The sequence below is a fragment of the Rutilus rutilus genome (assembly GCF_951802725.1).
Source record: "Rutilus rutilus genome assembly, chromosome: 10".
NCBI classification, from domain to species: Eukaryota; Metazoa; Chordata; class Actinopteri; order Cypriniformes; family Leuciscidae; genus Rutilus; species Rutilus rutilus.
This window is the reverse complement of record NC_140215.1, coordinates 34,981,615-35,006,029: the sequence shown is the minus strand read 5'-3', so window position 1 is coordinate 35,006,029 and position 24,415 is coordinate 34,981,615. Positions and strand designations below refer to the sequence as shown.

The 24,415-nt window shown below is 39.2% G+C and overlaps 1 protein-coding gene across 2 annotated transcripts in view; it reads right to left on the bottom strand.

Moving 5' to 3' along the window:
* The window catches only part of gpr155a (G protein-coupled receptor 155a), a 28,852-nt gene that overhangs the window by 3,093 nt on the left and 1,344 nt on the right, over positions 1-24,415 (bottom strand). For both annotated transcript variants that reach the window (XM_084421106.1, XM_084421107.1), the window contains exons 2-12: positions 22,443-22,934; positions 20,743-21,142; positions 14,507-14,675; positions 12,784-12,939; positions 11,255-11,338; positions 11,045-11,165; positions 9,523-9,607; positions 7,194-7,284; positions 4,318-4,519; positions 1,925-2,011; positions 1,427-1,566 (exon numbers count right to left, since the gene is read on the bottom strand). In XM_084421106.1, the coding sequence (XP_084277232.1) occupies positions 1,427-1,566; positions 1,925-2,011; positions 4,318-4,519; positions 7,194-7,284; positions 9,523-9,607; positions 11,045-11,165; positions 11,255-11,338; positions 12,784-12,939; positions 14,507-14,675; positions 20,743-21,142; positions 22,443-22,866 (1,959 nt within the window). In that variant the 5' untranslated portion in view covers positions 22,867-22,934. The remainder of the gene's footprint in view (positions 1-1,426; positions 1,567-1,924; positions 2,012-4,317; positions 4,520-7,193; positions 7,285-9,522; positions 9,608-11,044; positions 11,166-11,254; positions 11,339-12,783; positions 12,940-14,506; positions 14,676-20,742; positions 21,143-22,442; positions 22,935-24,415) is intronic.

The following is a 24,415-nucleotide window of genomic DNA, read 5'->3' as shown; positions in this document are numbered from 1 at the left end:
TACGTATGCACGGATTTGTGCATGCAATCTGCGTACGAATATTGTCAACTTTTGTTCTAAATATTATTCTAAATTTACGCAAAAATGGTCTTATAAACGTGTTAAAGTTTTAGTTTTAGTTTTAGTTAAAGTCTATTATGTTTTTTCGCATATTCCCTTTCATGCAATGTATAATGTAGCTGTCTGTGAATCTAAACGCTCTGCAAAGTTGTAAAGCCGAAAGTGCACGATAAATAAAGTTATTGTCTCCTAAACGAGTCGTCAGGAATTCCAGTCCCACTTCCGTGACCTGCATACGTAACGCGGAAACACGTCTGCATAATACTCGTCTATGGTCTTCATTGGCTGCCCGCGAACAACGTCTACTTTGACCCTGGTTCGTGTGGTTTACATCTGACCTGTGACAGCAAATTCACGTTATTGTCACTTCCAAAGGATGAGGGTGTGAAGAATCCGTGGTTAAATTCATTTCTACGATTCCACAGCAGTATAATCCCAACCAGTTTAACGCGGGATTTGCTCTTGAAAGATGGGTCGGTACCCAGTTTATTTGGACCAACTTGCTCCTCAGAATCACAACCGGTTAGTATGACTAATAATTGATTTTTATATTTTCTATCGAGTGTTCAAAATATGTCGTTTTTGGTGAGACTAAAAAAAATTATTCAAATTTAACAAATCTGAAAAATTTTGGCAAAGAAGAGTGGAAAATATTCCCAAGTCAAGATGTGCCAAGCTGACAGAGTGCTTTAATATAATCAAAGGCTGCTTCAACTAAGCATTCGATTCAGTGGTGGTGTGTGAACACTTACGCAGTTGGCATGGCATATGTTGCATTTTTTACATTAAAGGTGCAAAAGTTCTGATATGACTTAATTTTTCACATCACATACCCAGCTGTTTAATCAGGGGTGTGAGTGTGTATAGCCACTGTAATGGAAAATTTTCATTGATCTTCAACAGATACTGTAATGTGAGTCACATGTTTCTATGTTCATATTGTGGAATGCGAACGGGAAATGTTTGTATACCTGTGGAAGTGCAGGAGTGAGACACTTTGGGAACAGCTGGGAAGGGACCTTTGACCCTAGTATTGACTTTTGGTGGTCTTAAGTGTCAGCTAGTGATAAATAGAAGCTTATGCAGCGATGAGTCCCTTATCCGTGGAATGTGGCGGAAAAGGAGCCCTGCTGAATAAGACCTTGAAACCAGTATAAAGGCTGCCCAGCTCTTCCTGTCTGGGCCTCACTCACTCCGCAGCGTAACTTCTGTGTGGTTGACTGGGCCTATTCTTGCAAGAATAAATACTTTTTAAAAGACTATTTGATTCAGAGAGTGTCTCTTACGCAGTGATGACGCTTTAATAGAATTTTTGCCACAACCACTGTATGTATGAATGAGAGTGAATGAGTGATTCCGTACTCACAGCGAGGAGACAGACGGTCAGTAACAGACACATCAGCACGTGTCTCGTCGACTGTATATCTGTGTTCTGTCTATCCGCTTCTTTCTGTTCCTCTTCAGCCAGCAAGCAGCTTGTGGGTGAGCACTGCTGGCTACACTGACCTGAAAACAGCATTTAAAATGATGCAAATCTCATTTTTCTTCCGCTTTTGAAATGTATTGCATTGTTTTGCAAATGTATTCCATTCAGTTTCCATTAAAATGTTTTATTAATGCAGAAGTCATTAAAGGAGTAGATCACGCAATATGACAATTCTGTCACTCTGAAAGCGTTTTATTACACAAGTGTATTAGTGTGGTGTCACTGATTTCAGAAAACGTCCTTATCCATACATCTACTGCGTGTCCTATTGAGCTCTAGCTACCGCTCTGTCTCAAACGAGGACCTCTGACCAATAAAGCAACTTCTTATCTATCTCAAAACAGATCGAGTGAACAGGAACTGAAAGAAAGAGCGAACCTGAGTGTACGGATGCTTCCTCTTTGGGGCTCGTTACATCAGGCATGTTCTGCTCACGGTCACATGCGCACTCGCACATCTGACAATCTGACAAACACATAAAGATCAGTCAACAACCTCAGTCTTCATCTTTCATTGAGCCATAGATATTTCACATTCAGTGCTTTTGTAGGCTCAGATGGGCATACTACTTACTATTTTCATTCTCAGTATTCTGTGCTCACTCAGAGCACAGTGTGTGAAACACCATATCCCACAATTCAATGTTCTTGACTTCCATTTCCAGTGTGGCAAATGCATTGGATATCAATTATGATTTTTATCTCCTGCTTAACTCTTAGTTCATACAAAATTAGATAAAAAACGCAGGATAAAAGGGTATTTATTTCTGAGATTACACCCATTTGCTGAACTGTCATGTTTGAAAACACACTACTGTTTGAAACATGTATTGCTGCATATGGCATTTCACTTTAAAATACATTATTACATGGTTTGGTTGAATTCTAATGTAGAATGCGGTGTGTTATTTCTTGATATCGGACCACTGCTAAGTATAACACACCGTTGCCATGAAAAACAGAGCGTTGCTATGGACGCAGGATTCTAACCGTAGAGACGGAACGGACTATTTTCTTTAGCGGAAGCAATACAATCGTTTTTAAATCAATAAACTCCTTTTTAAATCAATATTTTGTGTCAAATTATTGATTTATTTGGTAGGTAGCCATGTAATAAGCGGGATAATGTAGAGCGAGGCGGTTGTTATAGCGAATACAACCCCGACAGGCTGATTCAAGCTCCGCTTCGCGCGCAATTTAATTCGGAAACTGAGAAAACGCTGAGAAAACTGATAACCTGATAAACAATTATCAGTTAAAACTACAAGTTGGACTCGATATAGTGTTCCTTACAACTTATCAAAGATCCAGTGATCCATGGATATTGACATGCAGCCGGGAAGCGTGTTTCCTGACATTTATGTCCCTGATTTAGACACAGGGGAAATACATAAAGCACATTTGCCTGTGAACGCTTTATATAAATACAATATAGGTAACGTTAGGTCTAAATCCGGGTGATCACTATATATATATATATATATATATATCATCTACCTATATATCATCATATTGTCCAGCCCTAAAACTTGTATAGTTTTTTGTCAGTATTTATTTAAAAACACCCAATTATGCAGAATATATGATGGTAAATAGTTGTCAATAAAATGTAGGGTATGATTTTACCACTAAATTCAGCATATTGAGACAAAATGATAACTGCTAATCCACCATTCTCTGCCTGGAGTCTATGTTTCTATGAATTGCAGCGATCCATTTGCTTCTCTGTTCTGTAGCTTTCGGCAGTTAGTAAATATATACCTCAGATTTCATGTCGAATCTAGTTGTACAGTCAACCTCAGAGCTCTTTCCCGTTTTAGATGTGTTTTTCGCGGCATTCACGCTGAAAACAAATGCTGCCACTCAGTGTTTTTGCCACTCGTAACTACAATCACTCGGTGACGTCCAGAGACTTACTTAAGTAGAAATTTGGGGTATCTATACTTTACTGGAGTGATTATTTTTCAGACGACTTTTTACTTCTACTCCTTACATTTTCACACAATTATCTGTACTTTCTACTCCTTACATTTTAAAAATAGCCTCGTTACTCCTATTTAATTTCGGCTTGTTTTCATTCCGGCTTGTCGTCGTTAAAAAAACTGGCCAATTACACAAACGGTTTAGATCTGAGTCCCGCCTCCTGAATACACATCGCTAAACTGATTGGCGTTGTGTTTTCTTTCTAACTTGTGCGAGGCTGTAGTCACATTTGGTTGTGCGAAGCGCCCAAACTCCTCCGAAGGAAACCTAGATGCGGTAAGCGAGGGAGAAATCGGGGCAAATCGCGTCAAATATTGATTCAGAGAGAGAGAGAGAGAGAGAGAGAGAGAGAGAGAGAGAGAGAGAGAGAGAGAGAGAGAGAGAGAGAGAGAGAGAGAGAGAGAGAGAGAGAGAGAGAGAGAGAGAGAGAGAGAATTTATTGAATTTTTTTTCCCTACATTACTTTTACTTTTATACTTTAAGTAGTTTTGAAACAAGTACTTTTATACTTTCACTTGAGTAAAAAGCTTGAGTTGATCCTTCAACTTCTACAGAAGTCTTTTTAAACCCTAGTATCTATACTTCTACCTGAGTAATGAATGTGAATACTTTTGACACCTCTGGTGACGTCACGCACATACCCTCTATAGAAAGTCTTTGCGCGACTAGACTCCGCCCCCTTTCGGAGGCACAGCCCACTTGTGGAGTTCTCCTATCTGCAGCTTTAAAAAGGATTTTCATGAATCTGGCCCCATAGTTTTAGAAATAAAGGAGTTGTCAGTGTCATACCTGTGTTGATGCTGCCTATAGCACAGGGCTGCTCAACAGAGCTCTGTGCGTCTGTGTCGTAGGGAAGCCTCACATCCTCCTCGCTGCCAGAGACTGATCCGTGCTCAAGTGTGTGATAGTCTCGCGTTCGTCTGCTGAGCAGCGCGAGAGAGATCCCACACAGCATGATACTCACGAATAACACCACAGATGAGCACAGCACCTACAACACACAAACAATCGCAAAAAGCAGATTACAGCAATGTTTCAGGACCTGAAGTGAAGATGTAGTCTTAGTCAAGTCACATTTATTTATATAGCGCTTTTTACAAGTTTCAAAGCAGCTTTACAGAGATAACAGGAAAATTATGCAACAAAGGTTGTTTCCAGAAGGAAATAGCGTCACAGTCCAGCTTAGATAAGTTCAGTGATGTTTCATTTTTGTTGTAAAAAAGTTATAAATTTAGTTTTTTTTTGTAATTTAGTTATAATTTAGTAATCATTATCATCAGTACTTGCACATTGTGGTTTATCCATTTAGAATGAGTACAGGTCCATTTTCCCAGAGTTTTGTCAGCTTTTAGGAGAATACTAGATAACCTCAAAAGTATCATCACAAAACTCCCATATTGAATTCATCAATCAATCTTTGAAAGATGAACAAAATGGAGCTTTTTTCGAGTAAAACAATAGAATCTATGTGGAAGATGATGTCATTGCCATGTGATAGTTCTAGGACAATAATGTGCACGTTTTTAAGGCGGTAAGTATAAGATGACTATTTCAAAGTCTGTTGTAAGTAACACACTTCCTGCTGCCAGCTGGTGGCACTGTGACCATGACTGACACGTAACAGCCACATCCATGTGATCAGCCCCCATAAACTAACACACAACACCAATCTGATCTAAATTAGCAGAACAAAACTAAGCTTTAATTGAGAAATTATGAAATATATTATTCGCTAAACCACATTTTTACACCTTAGTTCACACTCAAAAATTAATACAATCTGTTTTGAAAAAGTATTTACCAAGCATTGAAAGGCATATTCATAAGGACTGAAATACAATCAAAATTAGACTGCGTTTTAGTCTAAAGGGCTGTTAAAGAGATTCTGTCATCATTTACTCACCCTCATGTTGATCCAAACCTGTACGAGTTTCTTTCTTCTGCTGAACACAAAAGAAGATATTTTGAAGAATGTCGGTAACCAAGAGAGCTGATTGGACCCCATTGACTTCCATAGTATTGTTTTTCCTACTATAGAAGTCAATGGCAACCGTCAACTGTTTGGTTACCGACATTCTTCAAAATATCTTCTTTTGTGTTCAGCAGAAGAAAGAAACTCTGAGGGAGAGTAAATGATGACAGAATTTTCATTTTTGGGTGAACTACGCATTTAACACCAAGGGCGATAACTATAATAACTATTACGTTTTAATAGTTGTTCTAATGCTATGAGAACTGCGAAGGCCACACCACAGCTATAACGTTAACGACACAGAAGAATAATTTAGTTTTAATCAAAACATTTTCTCCAGCTGATGAAGGATAAAAACATTGACAGCCAATCAGAATCCACCCAACTCTAAAGAGCTTGAGCATTTAAAGTGGCAGACAACAAAACTGCAGCGCATGCTTATAATAAACAGAACGTTATCGTACGTTGGTGTGGACGGACACTAATATAGTTATTGTTATAGTTATAACGGAGTTTAACTCTGACTTGTTCAGAATACAGTCTTTTGTTCATGTGGGTCAGAGTGTGTATTCAGCGTCATGCACATCTAAACCACTGTTCCTTGTCACGTGTGCCACGTAATAAATAAAATAAATGCTACATAAATAGCATAAATTTTTAATAATTTTATTTTTTTAAATCAATGGGTTAAGGTCATCATTTAAGATATTGGTCATCATTTAACCCAGTTAATGTGGGTTTAAAAAAAAAAAGTCTATAAAGGCTAATTTTGTGTGTGTGTGTGTGTGTGTGTGTGTGTGTGTGTGTGTGTGTGTGTGTGTGTGTGTGTGTGTGTGTGTGTGTGTGTGTGTGTGTGTGTGTGTGTGTGTGTGTGTGTGTGTGTATGTTTGAATAGCGGAGAAGAGTCTTAGTCTGGTATTTGCTTTCTAGTTCTAGCCAATATACTCTTTTAAATATCGTGTGCATAGCGTTTCATCTTTTGTATCATGACATTTCAACAACAAGAAAACTGAGTGCACATATACTGTAGCTACAATAAACTTTATAACTTGATGCACTCACTGCCTCAGATACGGCTGTTCTAATGACTGACAAAACGCATATCTCTGTCACACTGGTCAAAGACCTTTGATCTTAATTTTCATAAAATGTTAATATTATAATGGCATATGCAAGTGTCTGACCTTATATAAAGCCACAATACCAACTTTGATGACAGTGTTTATTTAAAAAAAAACAAGGTTTCTGCTTGACAGCGACGATATGTAAATTTGTTGATTTATCATCATCACCAACAACAACAACATCATATAACTACTTATATGACCTTATTGTGTTCCTCCCTCAAGTTTCACATTAAAGTGAGTTCTGCTTTTAATATAATACCCAGTTTTATTATGCCATTCGAAGTTTGTGCAATTTTTCCGTGGGATTTTTTAATCTAAACGGTGCCGTGGCAAGAAAAAGGTTGGGAAACACTTTGTGACCTCATGAGTTGACGATGGACACGGTCAGAGGCAAACTTTCACATTTGAACTTGAGAAGACAGTATCGTGCTTCATTGGTAAAGAAATCAATGCTTACTATATTACCCGAACAAACAGATTTGGGAAGTAACAGTACGGACAGTCAGGCATTTTAAACACAGATTGGATTGTGCACAATATGAATAATGCTTTCATCATATTTGTACCTGCGTCTTTCCATAGAAGAATGCGGAGTCGATGGTGTCTGGCATTCTTTGCCCTGACAGGAGGAGGACACTCACAGCCAGAACAGGTAAACTGAGAGACAGTGAGAGAGAGACAGCAGACATCAGTGCCTTTAGCTCAAAAAGGCAGAGAAACAGCTTTATCAGCAGCCTTGTTTTCAGAAGTGTTTTCCTCATTCTTTCAGAAATTCCTCAATGAAGTGTTACAAGCCAAGAACCAAACCGTCCAGATCCAAGGCAAAACATAATATTACACAAAGAAAAAAGACTGTGTGCTTAAATCATTAATTCAACGTACTTTGAGACTGTAGGAAGACGACTGCTTTACGATTTGCAACGCCTCAGAGGAAATCTCTTTTATTATGGATACACTCATAAAAATAAAGATATTTTTTGTAAGGTTTTGCAGCGATGCAATAGAAGAAGCATTTTTGGTTCCCCAAAGAAGCTTCAGTGGACGTTAAAGTTTCTTCATGGAACCATCAATGTCATTAAAGAACCTTTATTGTTAAAGTCCCCCTGTATTCAATAATTGTATCCCTTAAAACTCATCTTTGATCACCGAAATTACATATTTATATGTTTCTTCATGCCTTAAAATAGCTTGAATGTAACTCTACACCCATGCTTCATTTGGTATACACGGTTCTATGAATATGCAAATGAGCCCCGCCTCCACTCACTCACAGCAGCTCAGAGATCCACTCGGTCAACTTACTGAGGTAACGCTGCACAGTGATATCGCTCTTTACAATGTTGGACACATAATGGTAATTAATATGATTAGCTTTTGCTTGACTATGTTATCAAACAGCTAATAATGTGTTGCTAATGTTACACAAACTATATATGTTCCCGTTCGTAATATACATAATTCACCTGCTATATTGCTAAATCTACACGATTTTTCATATCAAAAGAAAAATATACCGGGATAACCCGGCTTCTCTCGAGACTCGCCTGCTAGTTCGCTGTTAATGATATGCTAAAGCCATCCGACACGTTGATCTGATTGGTTACAAGGTAGTTTGTGACGTCAGAAACACCAGCGATTTCTAACCGTGTTTTTGAGACTGTCTTTGGTTCACTGCAGTTTTAAGGAGAAAATACTCAGCAATGGTGTCGACTTATGAATTTACACATGGTTTGTCTTAAAGCATATTAAAAACACCACATAGACACATAAACAACATTAAAAACTTTTCACCACAGGTGGGCTTTAAGTGTTGTGTAATTCGACACACAATTAAACAATTTTTTTTTTTAAATAATTCTACAGCTGAACAGAGCTCATAGTAGGTCATTCTTGAAAGGTTTATACTGCAGTAAATATTCAACATACGGGGCCCTATCTTGCACCCAGCGCAATTGACTTTGTACACAGACGCATGTATCATTCCTATTTTGCACCCGACGCACAGCGGACTTTTCCCTCCACAGACGCACGTCGGTAAACTTAAAAAGGAGTGAACTTCCGCTCCCGGGGGCGATTCAGCGAAAAGAGTTCGCTCATGCTATTTTGCAGGTTTAGAAAACAATTCCGCCACAGACCAGGAAAAACCTAGTCTAAAGTAAGTGGCGCTTTTCGCATGTTATTCATTATGCTATTTTGAGGGCGCATGCTTGGCCATGATCAATGTAGCGTGTGCACAACGCGCATACACTTTGATTCTCTCATCTACAAAGAAACAGCAGTTTTCATTTTTGCAAATCATAGGCTACATTATCACAAGGAAAAATATTAACACACGAGGGAAATCATTGTTGTGTCCATGAAGATGTGAAAAAATAGGCATAAATCTAGCTTACACATTTACCCAAATTATCATACGCCTGTTTAACCGAAGCTAATTTGGGTGTGTTTCTCCATCCCCAATGTCACTTCTCTGTGTTTTACGGCCCTGACGAGAACGACAGTCTCCTCGGCTGTGAACCGCTGCTGCCGCGCGCCTGGCAAATCCGCCGTTATAATAGCAATCCGCCATGGAACAAGCGCGCCTGCTCTTAAAGGGAATGTGAGATGTCGCTCTGATTGGTTTATTTCACGTTACGCCCAAACCACACCTATGAATAATGAAGCTACTTCAGACCAACCCCTTTTAGATTTGCGTCGGGCGCAAGAGTCATTTATCCCGCCGGTATAATAGCAACAGCGCCCGAGATCCGCCCACAAAGTTACTTGCGTTTCACGCTTGATACTTGCCTTTCAGATCGTTAAAATAGGGCCCATGGAGTATAAATCGGTTGTGTCTTGCTCAGTAGTGTAATACTCAACTGGTCATTGTGTAAGTGTGTTGAATGCGCCACTCACCCCCAGCCGGCGATCACAGTGAGTCCTGGCCTGAAGCTCGCCTCCTCACTTCTCCTCATGAGCAGCAGAGACAGAGCGATCAGACCTTCACCACACAACACAAAACAGCATTCAGACACGTTCAACCCAAGCCCAGACGTCCGTTACCTTCACAAACACATGACTTTTTATCCATTTCAAAGATTTTCGTCAGTAATAATCCATTACATTACAGTTTGTTGTACTGCTTATAAGCATAACTACAGCAGTTGCATTACAGTTTCGCATATCCGCTGCTTTTAATAGATATTTTTCATATAAAAACTCATTGACAAAGGGTACAAATACAATTTTCAGTAACACTTATTTTAGTGTCATTGTTACATTTGTTACATGTACTTACCATAGTAATAACAGTAAATTATAGATAAATACATGCAACTATCCCTCAACCAAACCCTAATCCTACCCTAACCCTATAGTAAGTCCATATTGTTAAATAACATTACACAGTACTTAAATATATAATTACACTGTAACAATGACACCTTAAAATTAAGGCTATGTTTACACGGAAACAATTTGAAGAGAAAACGCAAAAGTAGCGTTGCGTTATCACTTTTTATTCTGCGTTTAGACGAGCGTTATGGTGACGCAAAAGTGTGTGAAATTCGATGTAGCGCATGCCTGTGACGTAAACGCGTACGCGACGAGAGCCAACGTGAAAATATTTTAGCAGATGTGCCTTTCGTTTAGACGGCGACGGCGTTTTTGGGGCTTAAAAACGCAAAAAAGTGAAACCACCCTCCAGAGTGGAAATCTTAAAAATGCTCCACCGTCGCATTCCCGTCTAAAGGGTAAAAACGCAAAAGTCTGCTAGACAGTGAAGGCACTGATCTGCTCACGGTGGCTCTCGTCGCGTACACGTTTACGTCACAGGCATGCGCTACATCGAATTTCACACACTTTTGCGTCACCATATGCACGCAGATTTCCCCCCCATAACGCTCGTCTAAACGCAGAATAAAAAGTGATAACGCAACGCTACTTTTGCCTTTTCTCTTCAAATCGTTTCCGTGTAAACATAGCCTTAATTTTAAGGTGTCATTGTTACAGTGTAATTATATATTTAAGTACTGAGTAATATTAAGCAACTACATGTACTTACTATAGGGTTAGGGTAGGATTAGGGATTTGGATGAGGGTTAGTTGCATGTAATTATGCATAATTTACTGTTATTACTATGGTAATTACATGTAACATGGACACTGTAAAATAAAGCGTGACCAAATTAAGTGTAACCAAATTTTCTTTCATATGCATAAAATTTGTTTTACATTTTCATGTATACAATATAATATATATACAATAATTTCATATTGAAAACCCCATTTCCAGCAGTTTGTAAGCTGTAAGCAAGCTTGTAAACAGAGTGGCAGTTTTTAATGCCGTCCTGTGGACCAGGTAGTCTCTAAAGGGTTTGGGACGTGTGATGTTTAGTCATTTAAAAAAAAAAATTAAATGCATACTCTGATGACTCACCAGGCCAAATGTAGGTGCTGTAGAGAGAAGCGTACAGTAGAGTAAAGGTCAACACCTGACCCAGGAAGCTATTCTGCGCCGCCACGAAGTTCCACGCTATCATACCAACACAGGCTAATAACTGCAAACACAGGACAGGATAAGGTTATGCAGAATGCATGGTGGGAAAAACATCAGGGTGCATTTCCAGCAACTCCTCAGTGAGCTCACCTGCGCCACAAAGAGGTTTATGGTGAAAATGTGAGGAACTCTGTGAGACTTTCTGCTCAGTAGCATGACCGCAACACTCCACACCTGCAGTGGCAAGAGAAACACGAACAGGGCATTTGTCATGCTTTCACAGTAATTTGGATACTTTTAGAACATGTTCCATCACCTCCAGTGAAATGTGTACATGCACTTACAGTAACGACTTCTCAAAACCAGTTGAACTGGCTCAGAGAGTCCAAGTATGCATTGTGTATGCTTGAATATAGTCATATATAAGCTTAAACCAAACTTGTTTCCAAGCTATACAGAGAACAGAAACGCAACAGGAAGGAAGTGTCAACAGATGCATCTGAGAAGATCATGACACCATCTGAGATTGAGTCACCACAACACACAATCACACTAGACACACAAACATAGAACCTCAATGAGTGTTTACATGCATCTTACACCGATTATGCTTAATAACCCGTCAACATGCTATGCTTAATAACCCGTCAACATGTATGATCATGCATCGATCTTTGCCTCTTAACACAATATTTCTTTGCACGTAAAGACTTTTACTGGCATCCTGGTACTTATTCAATGTGTCTTTGCACACATCCGCTTGTGTTTTGATGTGAAAAAAACATTATTAACCTTATTTTATTATCAGCATTTTGTTGTACATGTGAATGAGATAAATTTCATTTGATTTATCAGATTTTTTCCTAAATATTCTTGACTTGTGATGGTTTATATTATCTGAAATCAGGGTCAAAATGTTCAATATATATACAAATAAATGTACTCTTTGTGTTCATTTTATATGGTTCTGAAAAACTTGTGTGCCCTTTTAAAAAATAAGTTTAAATTTAACAACTTTATATTTGTCATGTGGTGTAACCAAGTAATAATATATTGAGTGCACAAATCTCATTTATTATTATTTATCAACTATATATTTTACAAAGAATCCTTTAAAAAAATTGAAATAAATGTTAAAATAAATATATTACATATAAATAATTTTTTTATTATGACACACTGCTTTTCTTTTCAAGAATTCGTTTCTTTTAATGATGCATTTTTCTTCATTATGATATCAGGACACTTGTTTTTATTATTTGCCCTCCAAAAAATAATAAAATAATTTTTAAATAAATAAAATCTAATACATTTTTTTTAATAAACATAAAAAAAAATAGGCATCATGTTATTTTCTAATCTTTTGTCTCAACTTGTCCAAAAAAAAAAACCCAAAACATTAGTCTGACATAATTACAGATTTCCCACAGCATGTACACATTTAATTTCTGGTTTCCACGACATATCCAGCAACACTGATAATACCATGGATTTACCTTCATCCCTTAATAATCATTTGCATTATAGCCGAGGCAACACAAACATGTGCTCTCAGCACCAGCGTGAGGGACGACGAGAATATTACCACACCGTAACAATTTATGTTTTTAAGAGGAAGCAGAGAAATGAAGAAAGAGAAATGAAAACACACATCTGCGTGTGAGCATGTCCACACTCACCAATGCAAACAGGCAGATAATGCTGATGTTGAAGCTAACGTTCTGCAGTGCCGACGCCAGCGGCGCCGAGTCCATCCAGGGAATGGTCAGCAGCCAGGCAGACACGTACATGATGGGAGCCGACAGGAACGTGCCGATCACCATACCTGAGGTCACCTGAGGGAGGACACACTTCATGTATGAGCACGGTTCTGTGATAAACCTTTATAATGAAACTAAACTAATTAAATAAGGTGGAAAATAAGTGTGCTATTGTGCATAAAGCCACTAGTGGGGTACGTAATGAAACAAATGTAGAATATCATCAGACACATACAAACTAAGCTTTAAAAAAATGTGTTGAAAGAGATTCATTAGCGTACACTACAGTTTAAAAGTTTGGGATCGGTAAGATTTTGAAAGAAGCCTCTCCTGCTCATCAAAGCTGCAGTAATTTGATCAAAAATACAGTAAAAGAAAAAAATTATTATTACATTTTAAAAGAACGGATTTCTGTTTGAATATGTTTTCAAATGTAATTTATTTCTGTGAATTTTCAGCATCATTACTCCAGTCTTCAGTGTCACATGATCCTTCAGAAATCATTATAATATGATGATTTGATGCTCAAAAAAGTTCAAAAGAACAGCATTTATTTAAAATAGAGGTTACACTTCACAATAAGGTCTCATTTGTTAACATTAGTTAATAACTAACATGAACAAACAATGAGTAATACATTTGTCACAGTATGTACTAATCTTTGTAAAAATCCAGCTGTTCATTGTTTGTTCATGTTAGTTCATTAACTAATGTAAACAAACACAACCTTTGATTTTAATAACGTCACCGGATGCCCATTTTCCACAAGTTGGTGTGATTCTTTAGGGTCTTTATTTAAAGTGTGTAACACACTTTGGTTAAAATTCCTCAATGATTGTGTAAAACACCCTTTTTACCTCCTCAAAATCAGCTCTGTTCACAGCGACCCGTTTCGGTGCATGTCTCTTTAAATGATAATGAGCAACTGCTCATCCCATCTGTCTCTTCCGTGGGGCTAAACCTAAAGTGATGCCTTGGCGGACAGTATACAAATGGCTGAGGGTGGAAATATGCTAAGACGGGACAGTCCCGTCAGTGGTCGTGGGCAAAGCATGAGCAATATGACATCATATTGCTCAGAAACGGTTGATTATTGAGAGTGTTTAGGCTTTTTGTGGATTAAAAGAAAAGGAGTGAATGAATTTTTTTTCATTGTGTGGTGGTTGTGTGGTTGTGTATATGTAAACACCATATAAAAGTGAATTTTGCATCCGATGACCCCTATAACTAAGATTAATTCCTAACCCTAATCCTATAGTAAGTACATGTTGTTCATTTTTATTACTCAGTGCTTAAATGTATAAGTACACTGTGACACGGACACCTTCAAATAAAGGGTTACAAGAAAAAAATATCGGTAACACTTTATTTTACAGTGTCATTGTTACATGTTACATGTAATTACCATAGTGATAACAGTAAATTATGCATAATTACATGCAACTAACCCTCAACCAAATCCTAATCCTACCCTAACCCTATAGTAAGTACATGTAGTTGCTTAATATTACTTAAGTACTTAAATATATAATTACACTGTAACAATGACACCTTAAAATAAAGTGTAACCAAAAAATCGTACTAATGGCAAACTTTTGAGTGGTGGAGTAGGTAGAAAAGCACATCAACACGAGGTACATACCACCTCCAGCTCCATGTTGTACTGCGCTGCGTATATGGCCACACTGGGGGCAGTGGGGAAGACTCCATACAGAAAGGCGTAGTTTGACAGACTGGTGTGGTTCAGTGAGCTTCTGTTTCCACAGTCCAAAACCTCAACCATCCCTCTACAGATCAGAGGCATCATCAGCCTAAAGAGAACAGAATGAGTTCTGCATAATGTAACGAAACTGCCAAGAACGCAAGATCTCAAGATTACAGGAACCATTTTTAGCAATGTCAGAATTAGACCTTTTGATCTCGCTCATCGATAATACCTGAATGCATTAAAATATAGCACAGAGGCAGAGTAAATATCCAGGTAAAACAGATGAGTTGTTTCAAACAGTGTTTCTGTCCTCTAGCTAAGCTTGTGTGTTTAAAGCACATGGGTTAACTCTACTCTGTTGATGCTCTGAGAAACATTCCCATTTCACCAACACTGATGCCAAGTTATACTAGAAGCAGCTACCTGCATATTTACAGACATTCAAAATCAAATACCCCAAGGGCATGAACATTACATTAGTTTTCTTGCCTTAGTAAAACATAGAAAGATCAGAGTGAGTGTCTAGAAGACTGTTTAAATGCATTACCAATGTACAGACATGTCACCCAAAAGTTGGCTTTCACATCTCATTTACAATTGTGCATATTTGAATCTTGCATCTCACAACACGTTGTGTCAGGCTTGACGTCAATGGTTCTCGTGTGTCCCATTAACAGTGTTGGGGGTTACACATTACAAGTAATGTGCATCACGTAATCAGATATTTTTTTTTTTGATTACACATTAATATTTGAGTTACTTAATTAATGTTACTTTAATTAATTTGCCTAAATGAATTAAAATTAAAATGATTCTCTATGATGTAGTCACTTAGCCGTGAGCACTCATGCATGCGCGGGAACAGACTAAACATTCAACAGTAACAAAGCATTCATTTTTAACTTTCAATAAAAAGAGCTGCACAGTAGGTAATATAAGCCGTACTTTTTGAAAACGCTTTACAAAGTGGAAAAATTTCAACAGGAGAAGAAATTTCAACTTTCTAAAAAAAAGAAACACAAATGTGATGTTTATCTAAAGTCATTTTTGCTTATTAGTATGGTTGAATTAGATCATCGAAGGTCAGCAGCAAAGACATTGGTTAATAAAGTGAGATTAAATACATAAAGTATATTTGTGTAATTTAACATTTAATTATTGCAGGTTTTATTAATATTCTGAGTTTGCATTTTATTTTAGTTCATTTTGAGGAATACTGAATCTGTTTTTGTGCAAGTGAGACAAGTAAATGCTCTCATTTAGTATAGATCTGCAATAACATGTTCACACAGTGCACACAACGCCTCTGCACTTTACTCACAATTTCTCTCAACATGGGGACTGACCTAGTAAATTACTGGCAAGGAGGTGGCAAGATTCAAGATTCAATCATCTATAATCTATACTAAAGCTGCAGGATTAATTGTTAAAAGATTGTGATCTCGATTAAAAAATCTACACAATCTTATTTCTAAATCACAGCAATTCAGCTATGTGTCTATTAAACCTTTGCCAAGTACAATCACAGTGAACATTCAGATCTGTGTTGCAGCTGAGCCAGAGAAAGCATTTGTCATGTGCAGGTGTGAAACAGTTTCACAGACAGTATTTCCAACCACACAGTATCATTATTTCTGCCTTACAATAATTAAAATTATCACAGAAGTACTGGGATAAGAGTTTATAGTTTCCCAACTGTCAGTCACTACAACGTTATGTCAACTGACAAATGGGGTCTTACCTGGGAGCCCCAATCGCCTCTGAGTTTTAGAAAAATGGCCAATGGAATTGGCAAGATGAATTAGGTCGCATTCAAAGGGTTTTTCCATTCTCAAAGAGCATTGCACTGTTAAGAGCAGCAAAATTCCCCTTGGTGCTTCAGTGCAAAGAGCAGATTTCTCTAAAAGAGCAAGCACAGTCAACAAGCATCTTTTTAAAGGTGCCTTTCCATCCATGCGTTTCTGGATGTGGTCATTTCCTGTCTTCATCTGATGGCCACGATCACTGTCTCACATGTCACATGCAAGAAGGCGGCACAGCCCCTCCCTCAGGCCGCTAAACCCTCCAAATGTCCATCGAAGCGGCCCTGATACGGCAAACCAGAGATGCGGGGATCTGCTCTTGACCAGGAGGTGGTGAACGCACCGCTTCTTCCCCCAGAAGAGTGCCGGGTGGAGAATTCTTGTTTTTTTCTTATTTCTTTTCCGCCGCTGGCTCAACGGACAGCGGTTCCCACATTTTCAATTTGTTACAAATTAAACAAAGAGCAGTTTCCTCAATCTCTGGGCCATACAGGACATGGTCTGGCAGTGAGCGATGCTATGCTTCCTCATTTTCAGCCCCCACTTTCAGATTTGCCACGAGCCAAGAGGTCGCAATTCCAGGAGGTGTTGCCTCCTCACGCATCTCCGGTCATTCTTTTTGCGGGATCCTTTGAGCAAGATAAGCGTCACACCACACTCACTGCCTCTATTTCGTGACGTTACACTTTCCGGGTTGGGCCCCAGTGCTCCCCCTTTGCCGCCCCTCTGTGGGTACGTCAGTTGTCCCCTTGGTGCCGCTCACACCTAGCCTGGGAGCCTGGCTAACGCTTCCCAGAATATCCTATCTTGCAGGCTCTTGCGGACAATCAGACTCGGCTATGTGATTCAGTTTACCAGGCATCCCAGGAAGTTCAGTGGAGTCTTCTTTACCTCTGTGGCAGGCAAAGATGCCCCTGTCCTGCGCACAATATTGTAGTCCTGTTGGCGAAGGACGCAATAGAGCCGGTCCCTTCAGCCGAGAAGAAGACAGGGTTTTACAACCCTTACATCATCGTACCCAAGAAAGGCGGTGGGTTACGGCCGATCTTGGAACTGCGAGTTTAGAACCAGGCCCTTCACAAGTTCCCGATAAAAATGCTGACACAGAAACGCATTCGACCATGTATTTATCCCCAATATCGGTTTGCAGGAATCTACATGAAGGACTTCCACGTCTCGATTCTGCCTCGACACAGACCGTTTCTTTGGTTTACCCAATTAGGGTTGGGCATATCAGTACAAGGTCATCCATGCGTCATCTCCATGCGTGTCTCCATGTCTTCATGTGTCACTACTAAGGGAAAGGGAAGTGGGCATTCGCATTCGCATTCCCAACTATCTCAACGCCTGACTCATTCTAGCTCGTTCTCGAGATCTGTTGTGCGAACACAGGGACCTGGTGCTCAGGCAGGTCAACTATCTGGGACTTCGGGTCAAATGGGAAAAAAGCAAGCTCTCCCCTGTGCAGACCATCTCTTTTCTCGGTATGGACTATTAGGCTCGGTCAGAATGACCGCGCGTCTCACCGATGAGCGCGCAGTCAGTGCTGAACTGCCTGAAAGCATTCAGGAACAAAACAGTGGTTCCACTGAAACATTTTCAGAGGCTCCTGGGGCACATGGCATTCGCAGTCGAGGTCACACCGTTCGGATTGATGTATATGAGATCGCTACAGCACTGGCTACACAGCCGAGTTCTGAGGTTATCACAACGGTCTGTCCCCTAACTTTCAGCCCCGGTCAGATCTTGCCTTCCTACGGGCTGGTGTGCCCTTAGAACAACGGTCCAGGCACTTTGTTGTGAAAACAGATGCCTTAAGAACGGGCTGGGCGCTGTATGCAATGGGCATGCAGCTTGGGCTCCTAGACGGGACCTCGACTGCGATAGCATATCAATTGCCTGGAGTTGATGACAGTGCTGCTTACCCTGCTCTCAAAGTGGTGCCTCCTTCTGGGCATTGGTGCGCAGCGCCTCTTATCTGCAGAGCTGCGGGCTGGGCGACACCTAATACCTTCGTGAAATTCTACAATCTCTGAGGGGAGCCAGTTTCTTCCCATGTGTAGGGCATAAAAAGGTAATATGCTGGAAGGCTGGCTCTGTGTGTCGCTTTCAGCGCCATTCCCCTCTAAGAGGAGGGATATGAGCGCCTTCTTGTATCCCGCTTGGCGATCCCTGGATTGAGTTTCCTCCTGAGCACCTGACGCGGCAGAGGCATCTGATGCCAGGCCCAGTACTCCAGTGCATACCTGCTCGGTCAGACTCTGTGCTGGGCTAGATGCCCAATGTGTTGTGATTCCCCCTTGGTAATTCCCAATGTGTTGTGATTCCCCCTTGGTAATCGCATATGTGTATTTTCCCACAGTACGGTTTCCCTGTCAGTAAAGCTGTATCTTTCCCTGGTCACATTTACTCTGCCCCGTCTCTGTCTCTAGTAGTTCTATCCCTGTCTAGGTAGGACCTTCCTCAGAGGCCTTTTATAGCACTGCCCCATGGGTCAGTCCACATGTGTATTTCCACATGTTCCTCCTTATAGGCATGCTTCGCCAGCATAAATAATGCCCCATGCTTCCCCTGCACTGGTGATGCCTGAAAAAAGGGAATTGAGACTGAAGCACTCTACCCATGAAATAAAATGTAAAAGGAACAACAGCTACGACTGTCTCCATTGTAAGCCCTGTCCCTTCCATTCTGTTGGCATAGAGGACTAACATTTTGGGCTTACGTGGGGCTCTGGGTAGGTTACGACTCAAAGAAAGCCGTTGCCAAAAAGGCACTCTACAGCTTGCCAGCATCTGCATTTCCATCACTCACAGTTCAATGGTTGTGGCATTTTCCATATTTTCCATATTTCCAGGACTCCATTTGTCAGTCGACATAACAATGTAGTGACTGACAGATAGGGAATGTCTAGGTTACTGATGTTACCCTCGTTCTCTGATAGAGGGAACGGTGACGTTATGTGCCCCCTGAATCACAGCTGAATGGCGGGGAAGCCCACGTCTCGGCTTCTCAGCATAAACCTGAATGAATTGATGCGTGCCACCGTCTCATACACCCACAAGTTTGGGGGAGTGGCTCAGCATGCAAATTACACTCGCCAATTCCATTGGCTATTTTCTAAAACTCAGAGGTGCTTGGGGCTCCCAAGTGAGATCCCATTTGTCAGTCAACATAAAGTCTCCGTTCCCTCCATCAGGGAACAAGGGTTATTACAACAGTAACCAAGATGTTCAGATATAAACACTGATGTCTATGATAGTAATCAAAATAGCTTAAATATGTTAAACTGTTTGATTAAAAGATAACTGTATAAAATATTTACTGTCATAAGGCATGTTATCATAATATGTGGTGTAGGTGTGGACTTATTTCAACATTTAAATGAATCACATTTTCAAATGAATGTGAAGATATTCACTAAGCTTTCACAGCTCAAGACCTTATTTATCTGAAGCATTTACATCAAGGCCCATTTCATTTATATCATTTATTTCTATAATATGCATTGCCTTCTTTAACCTTATGCTCGCAGTTTAAGTGTTTGTTTTATTATTCACACCACAATAGTAAATAAGTGTCTTTATAGAAATGTTATAATATAGATTATCTTGAATAAGAGAAATAAAATGGTCTCTTAATTTAAAATTGACAGTAATATATGCCTGGCAACTCACGTTACTTGTAGTGTGTTACCCCAAGTTAACACTGAATATGAAATATGTGTTTTTGAAAGAAAATTAAGGTCTGTGTCATACAGGCTATGTTGTTGAATGCTTTACTTTGTTAAACACTTGCAAAAAAGTACTTATAAGTAAAAAACACACCTGCAAGGCCTGGAAGAGAGCGAGCCTTAGCCAGGTGAGAAAGAGTAACACAAACGTAACATAACACATTGCTCCGCCGTAATTAGATACTTTTTTATATTAATATTGTAACGCATGACTTGATGGTCTGAATATGCACAAACGGGAATTAATATTGAAAAATAATGTGAATGGAAAGATCAGGGAATAATTACTTAAATTCTGGTCTGTTCTAAAGACAAGGCTATGACTTGAAATAGAGCACACAAAAAGTACTTTTTTTGCTTGTTTACTTTTTTGACTTGTGTGTGCTCCATTTCAGGTCATAGCCTTGTCTTTAGAACAAAAAGTTGTACTTTTATCATATTTTGATGGTGCTTTATCGTCCAATTCGCAGCTTGACAGTCTAAAACACCATTCGGTTTCATTGTATGGAAAAGAGCATCATTGACATTCTGCTAAACATCTTTTGTGCTCCACATAAGAATAAAAATCAGTTTTGGAATGACAAATGATGACAGGATATTCTATCTTTTTTTACTAACCAATTGCATGGTAGACTTACAGTTTTGCCGTGATGAGGAGAATCAGGGCTACCACAGTAGAGCGGGTAAGTTTTTTCAGCTGACCCACCATGGACAGACCCAGATAAAACAGTGCTGCTCCCCCGAAAGAGTTTGCCAGACCATCTACAAACTCCTCCATGAAGGGCGGGATCTTCTGGCCCAGCAGAAAGTGAGAAATGAGCCCGATCACCACCATAAAGACAATGGGGTTTTTGACAACTTGAAGGACCACCAAACCCAGCACTCGCAGCTTACTCTGCTGCTGAAGTTCACCATTTCTCCACCTCTGCACCTCACAGAACGCAAAGCCTAGCGGGTTTAGGAGCATGAGGGAGACGGGAGCTACCAGGTAGATGTACTGAAGGTACTCAGGATGGGTGTTGCGATACAGAGCTTCAACTGTGGAGGACACAAAGGAACAACATTAACAAAACGCTCACTAACACTGAAAACAATGTCATCATTTCCTCATCCATTTACTCAAGTAGGCTTGGCCATTCTTCAAAAAATATCCTTGTGAGGAAGAACAGCACGTGTTGTCAATGGCTAAAATGAGAAGTTAAATTCCCCTCTTCCTGTTTGGGATCTTTAGAAAATTCTTTTTTCAGTTCCATTTGACCATTGCTTACTCAATTTCTGGGTTAAAGGTCTATTGAACAACATGTACCTTATACAACATCAACCAATACTATATTGGAAGTATAAAGGCCACAACACTGCTATAACCAAACCATGTCATCATCACACATTGGAATCAGTTTCAGGGTGCAAAAAACAAACAAACATTGACAGCCAATCAGAATCCACTTGACTTTAAAGAGCTTTAAAGTGGCAGACGACAAAACTGCAACACGCAGAGAATGTTATTGTGGTTTGGATGCTAATATAGCTATTGTTATAGTTATTGTTAAAGTTTTCGTTATTGGTGTGAACGTACCTTAGGGCTCATTCTCTGTATGTGTTGCTTGAGAAGACATAAACCAATAAAGCAACTGATATATCGACATTTCTACATTCCGGGGGAATCAATGTCATGGATGAAGGTTGAATCACACTTTAGGTCCAATTCTCACTATTATCTAAGACTTTTGTCTCAATAAACTCCTAATTGCTGCAAATTAATAGTTAGTGAGGTAGTTATTAAGTTTGGGTGGATTAAGGGATGTAGAATATGGCCATGCAGAATAAGACATTAATATGTGCTTTATAAGTACTAATAAATGGCCAATATCCTAGTAATATGCACACTAATAAGCAACTAGTTAATAGTGAGAATTGGACCCTAAAGTCTTACCATTTTGTTTCATTTTTGCAAATTGTTTCAATCCTTTTACTTCTTAACTATTTAGAAATAAATGTTGTTTCAATGTTTTTTCAATATTCAGATAACTGACATTTCAACTGGCTGAGGTGAATCATACTAGTATTGTGCAAAAGCATTCGAGACAATGAAAATGAAACTCAAACTGAACTAACAGGCTGTACAACATATGGATTGTGTTACGAACGTTTCATTCATGGTGAAAACTAAGACAAAAGTAAAAGAACAAACGTGCATACACAGTCAGAAATATTACCATCAAGATTTTCATGATCTGTGGGTTTGAGGTTTTTTTTTGTTTCTTTTGTTCTGTAACCATAATGAGTTTCCTTTATTCCTAAACATTGATTTATTTAGGGCTTGTCCTTTTCTACTCACCTATAGGGAACCCCAGAGCAAAGTCATTACTCTGTGTGGCAAATATCGAGAACAGGCCAGCTTTGGAGAAACGACTCTCTCTGTTTGCCACCAAAAGTGTGAGTATACACACAAAAAAGAACACAGTCACTTTTGCCACCAGAATGCTAAAGAAAAATGGCCAGATCACGTCCCCAAAGTCCAGCAGCACCATGTTTTTGAACAGCAGAGCTGGAAGCGCAAACTTGGACACAAAGCTGCCCAGTCCTTTGGCTTGAGTAGATGGGATGATGTTTGTACGGCCTGCGACGTATCCGCAGAGAATTATCCCGAAACACTCGAGCAGGGCTGGGAGGAGTTTGTCAATTGACATGCTGGGTGGGACGGAGGGGGGGTCAGATCCATCCCCGCTGAAGATGGAAATATTAACCGACAGATCATCCATCCTGAGTTTGACTACAGGCCCGTCACAGCCGTGTGAATGGGTAAACAATTGCAAAGTAACTAAACATTCTGAAAAGTAAAGAAAAAGAGTTCATTAGTTTATTCAAAAGACAATTTTGCATGACTTTTCATTAGAATACAAACATAGTCTAGTGAATATTTAATGTATGGAACATGTGTTTCAAACTGAACGTTATACAGCACAGTGAATATTTGAATATATCCTGGTATTTGCATAAAATGGCTCTGAATGATAACCATATGTGTGTGCCATGGTCCCATGCAACCAAATCAATTATGCTTTATAATAGCAATAAGTATAAATGGTTTGATGAAATATATATATATATATATATATAGGGCATAAAATTAACACTCGTCAAATGCCAAATGAGAGTATATGAAAGTTGACGGGCCAGTGCTGAATCGTCACGAAAGTTTAATCCTTGCGAATTTAAATATTCAAGCGCAATTCGTTACTCTTGCGATGTGTGGGAAGTTTAAACATCCGATCAGAAAAGCCGCATCTCAGACAGCGCACAAATAGTAAATCGAACTCTTTCACGTCTTCTTGCGCTTGAACGGAGAAAAATTCACACAAAATGATGTCAAAATGCCCGTCTCGGCGAGTATCCAAGTAAACAGAGTCGGTTTTCTTAAGTGAGCGTAAACAGTTGAGAAAGAAAACGTGTATCAGTACATTTGATCCGTGCAGCTCTTAAAGTGACAGGAGTCTAATATTCCTGCTGCTGTCTGCGGTTTGAAAGTTAATCCAACAACAAAAACAAAAACAAAGAAAAAATCACTCACTGCTCTTGACTGAATAACTTTTATAACTTTAATAAGGATTAATCAGTTTAGTTCTGTGAAAACTACTGTCAGACATACCCGAAAAACCTAAAAAGCACTATTTATTTCATTTGTATCTATGCTCTACTGTATTTATTTGTGCTTTTGCTTGCAATTTGATTATTTGCTCTGATTTTTTTTACATTTCTTTTAGTTAGGCTAGTAGTTTTAGCTGTTGTATCAAAATTGTAATAGAGTGAAATTGTGAATTTTCACTGGTATCTAAACTTTTGGCTGTTATAACTGCCTGTTACATGTTTCATGGCCAGTAAATATATTTATGGCTGGTAATGTTCTTAAGTCACCGCCATTGGCATGTGTGGCAAAAAGTTTGTTTTAGGCCCCCCTGCATACATATATATGAATGTCTAGTCAAACCCTTAAAGGGATAGTTCACCCAAAAATGAAAATGCTGTCCTCATTTACTCACCCTCATGTTGTTCCAAACCTGTATGATTTCCTTTCTTCTGCTGAACACAAAAGAAGATATTTTAAAGAAGGTTGGTAATTAAACAGTTGCTGGTCCCCATTGACTTCCATAGTATTTTTTTTTCCTACTATGGAAGTCAATGGGGTCCATCAGTCGTTTGGTTACCGACTTTCTTCAAAATATCTTCTTTTGTGTTCAGCAGAAGAAAGGAAATCATACAGGTTTGGAACAACATGAGGGTGAGTAAATGAGGACAGCATTTTCATTTTTG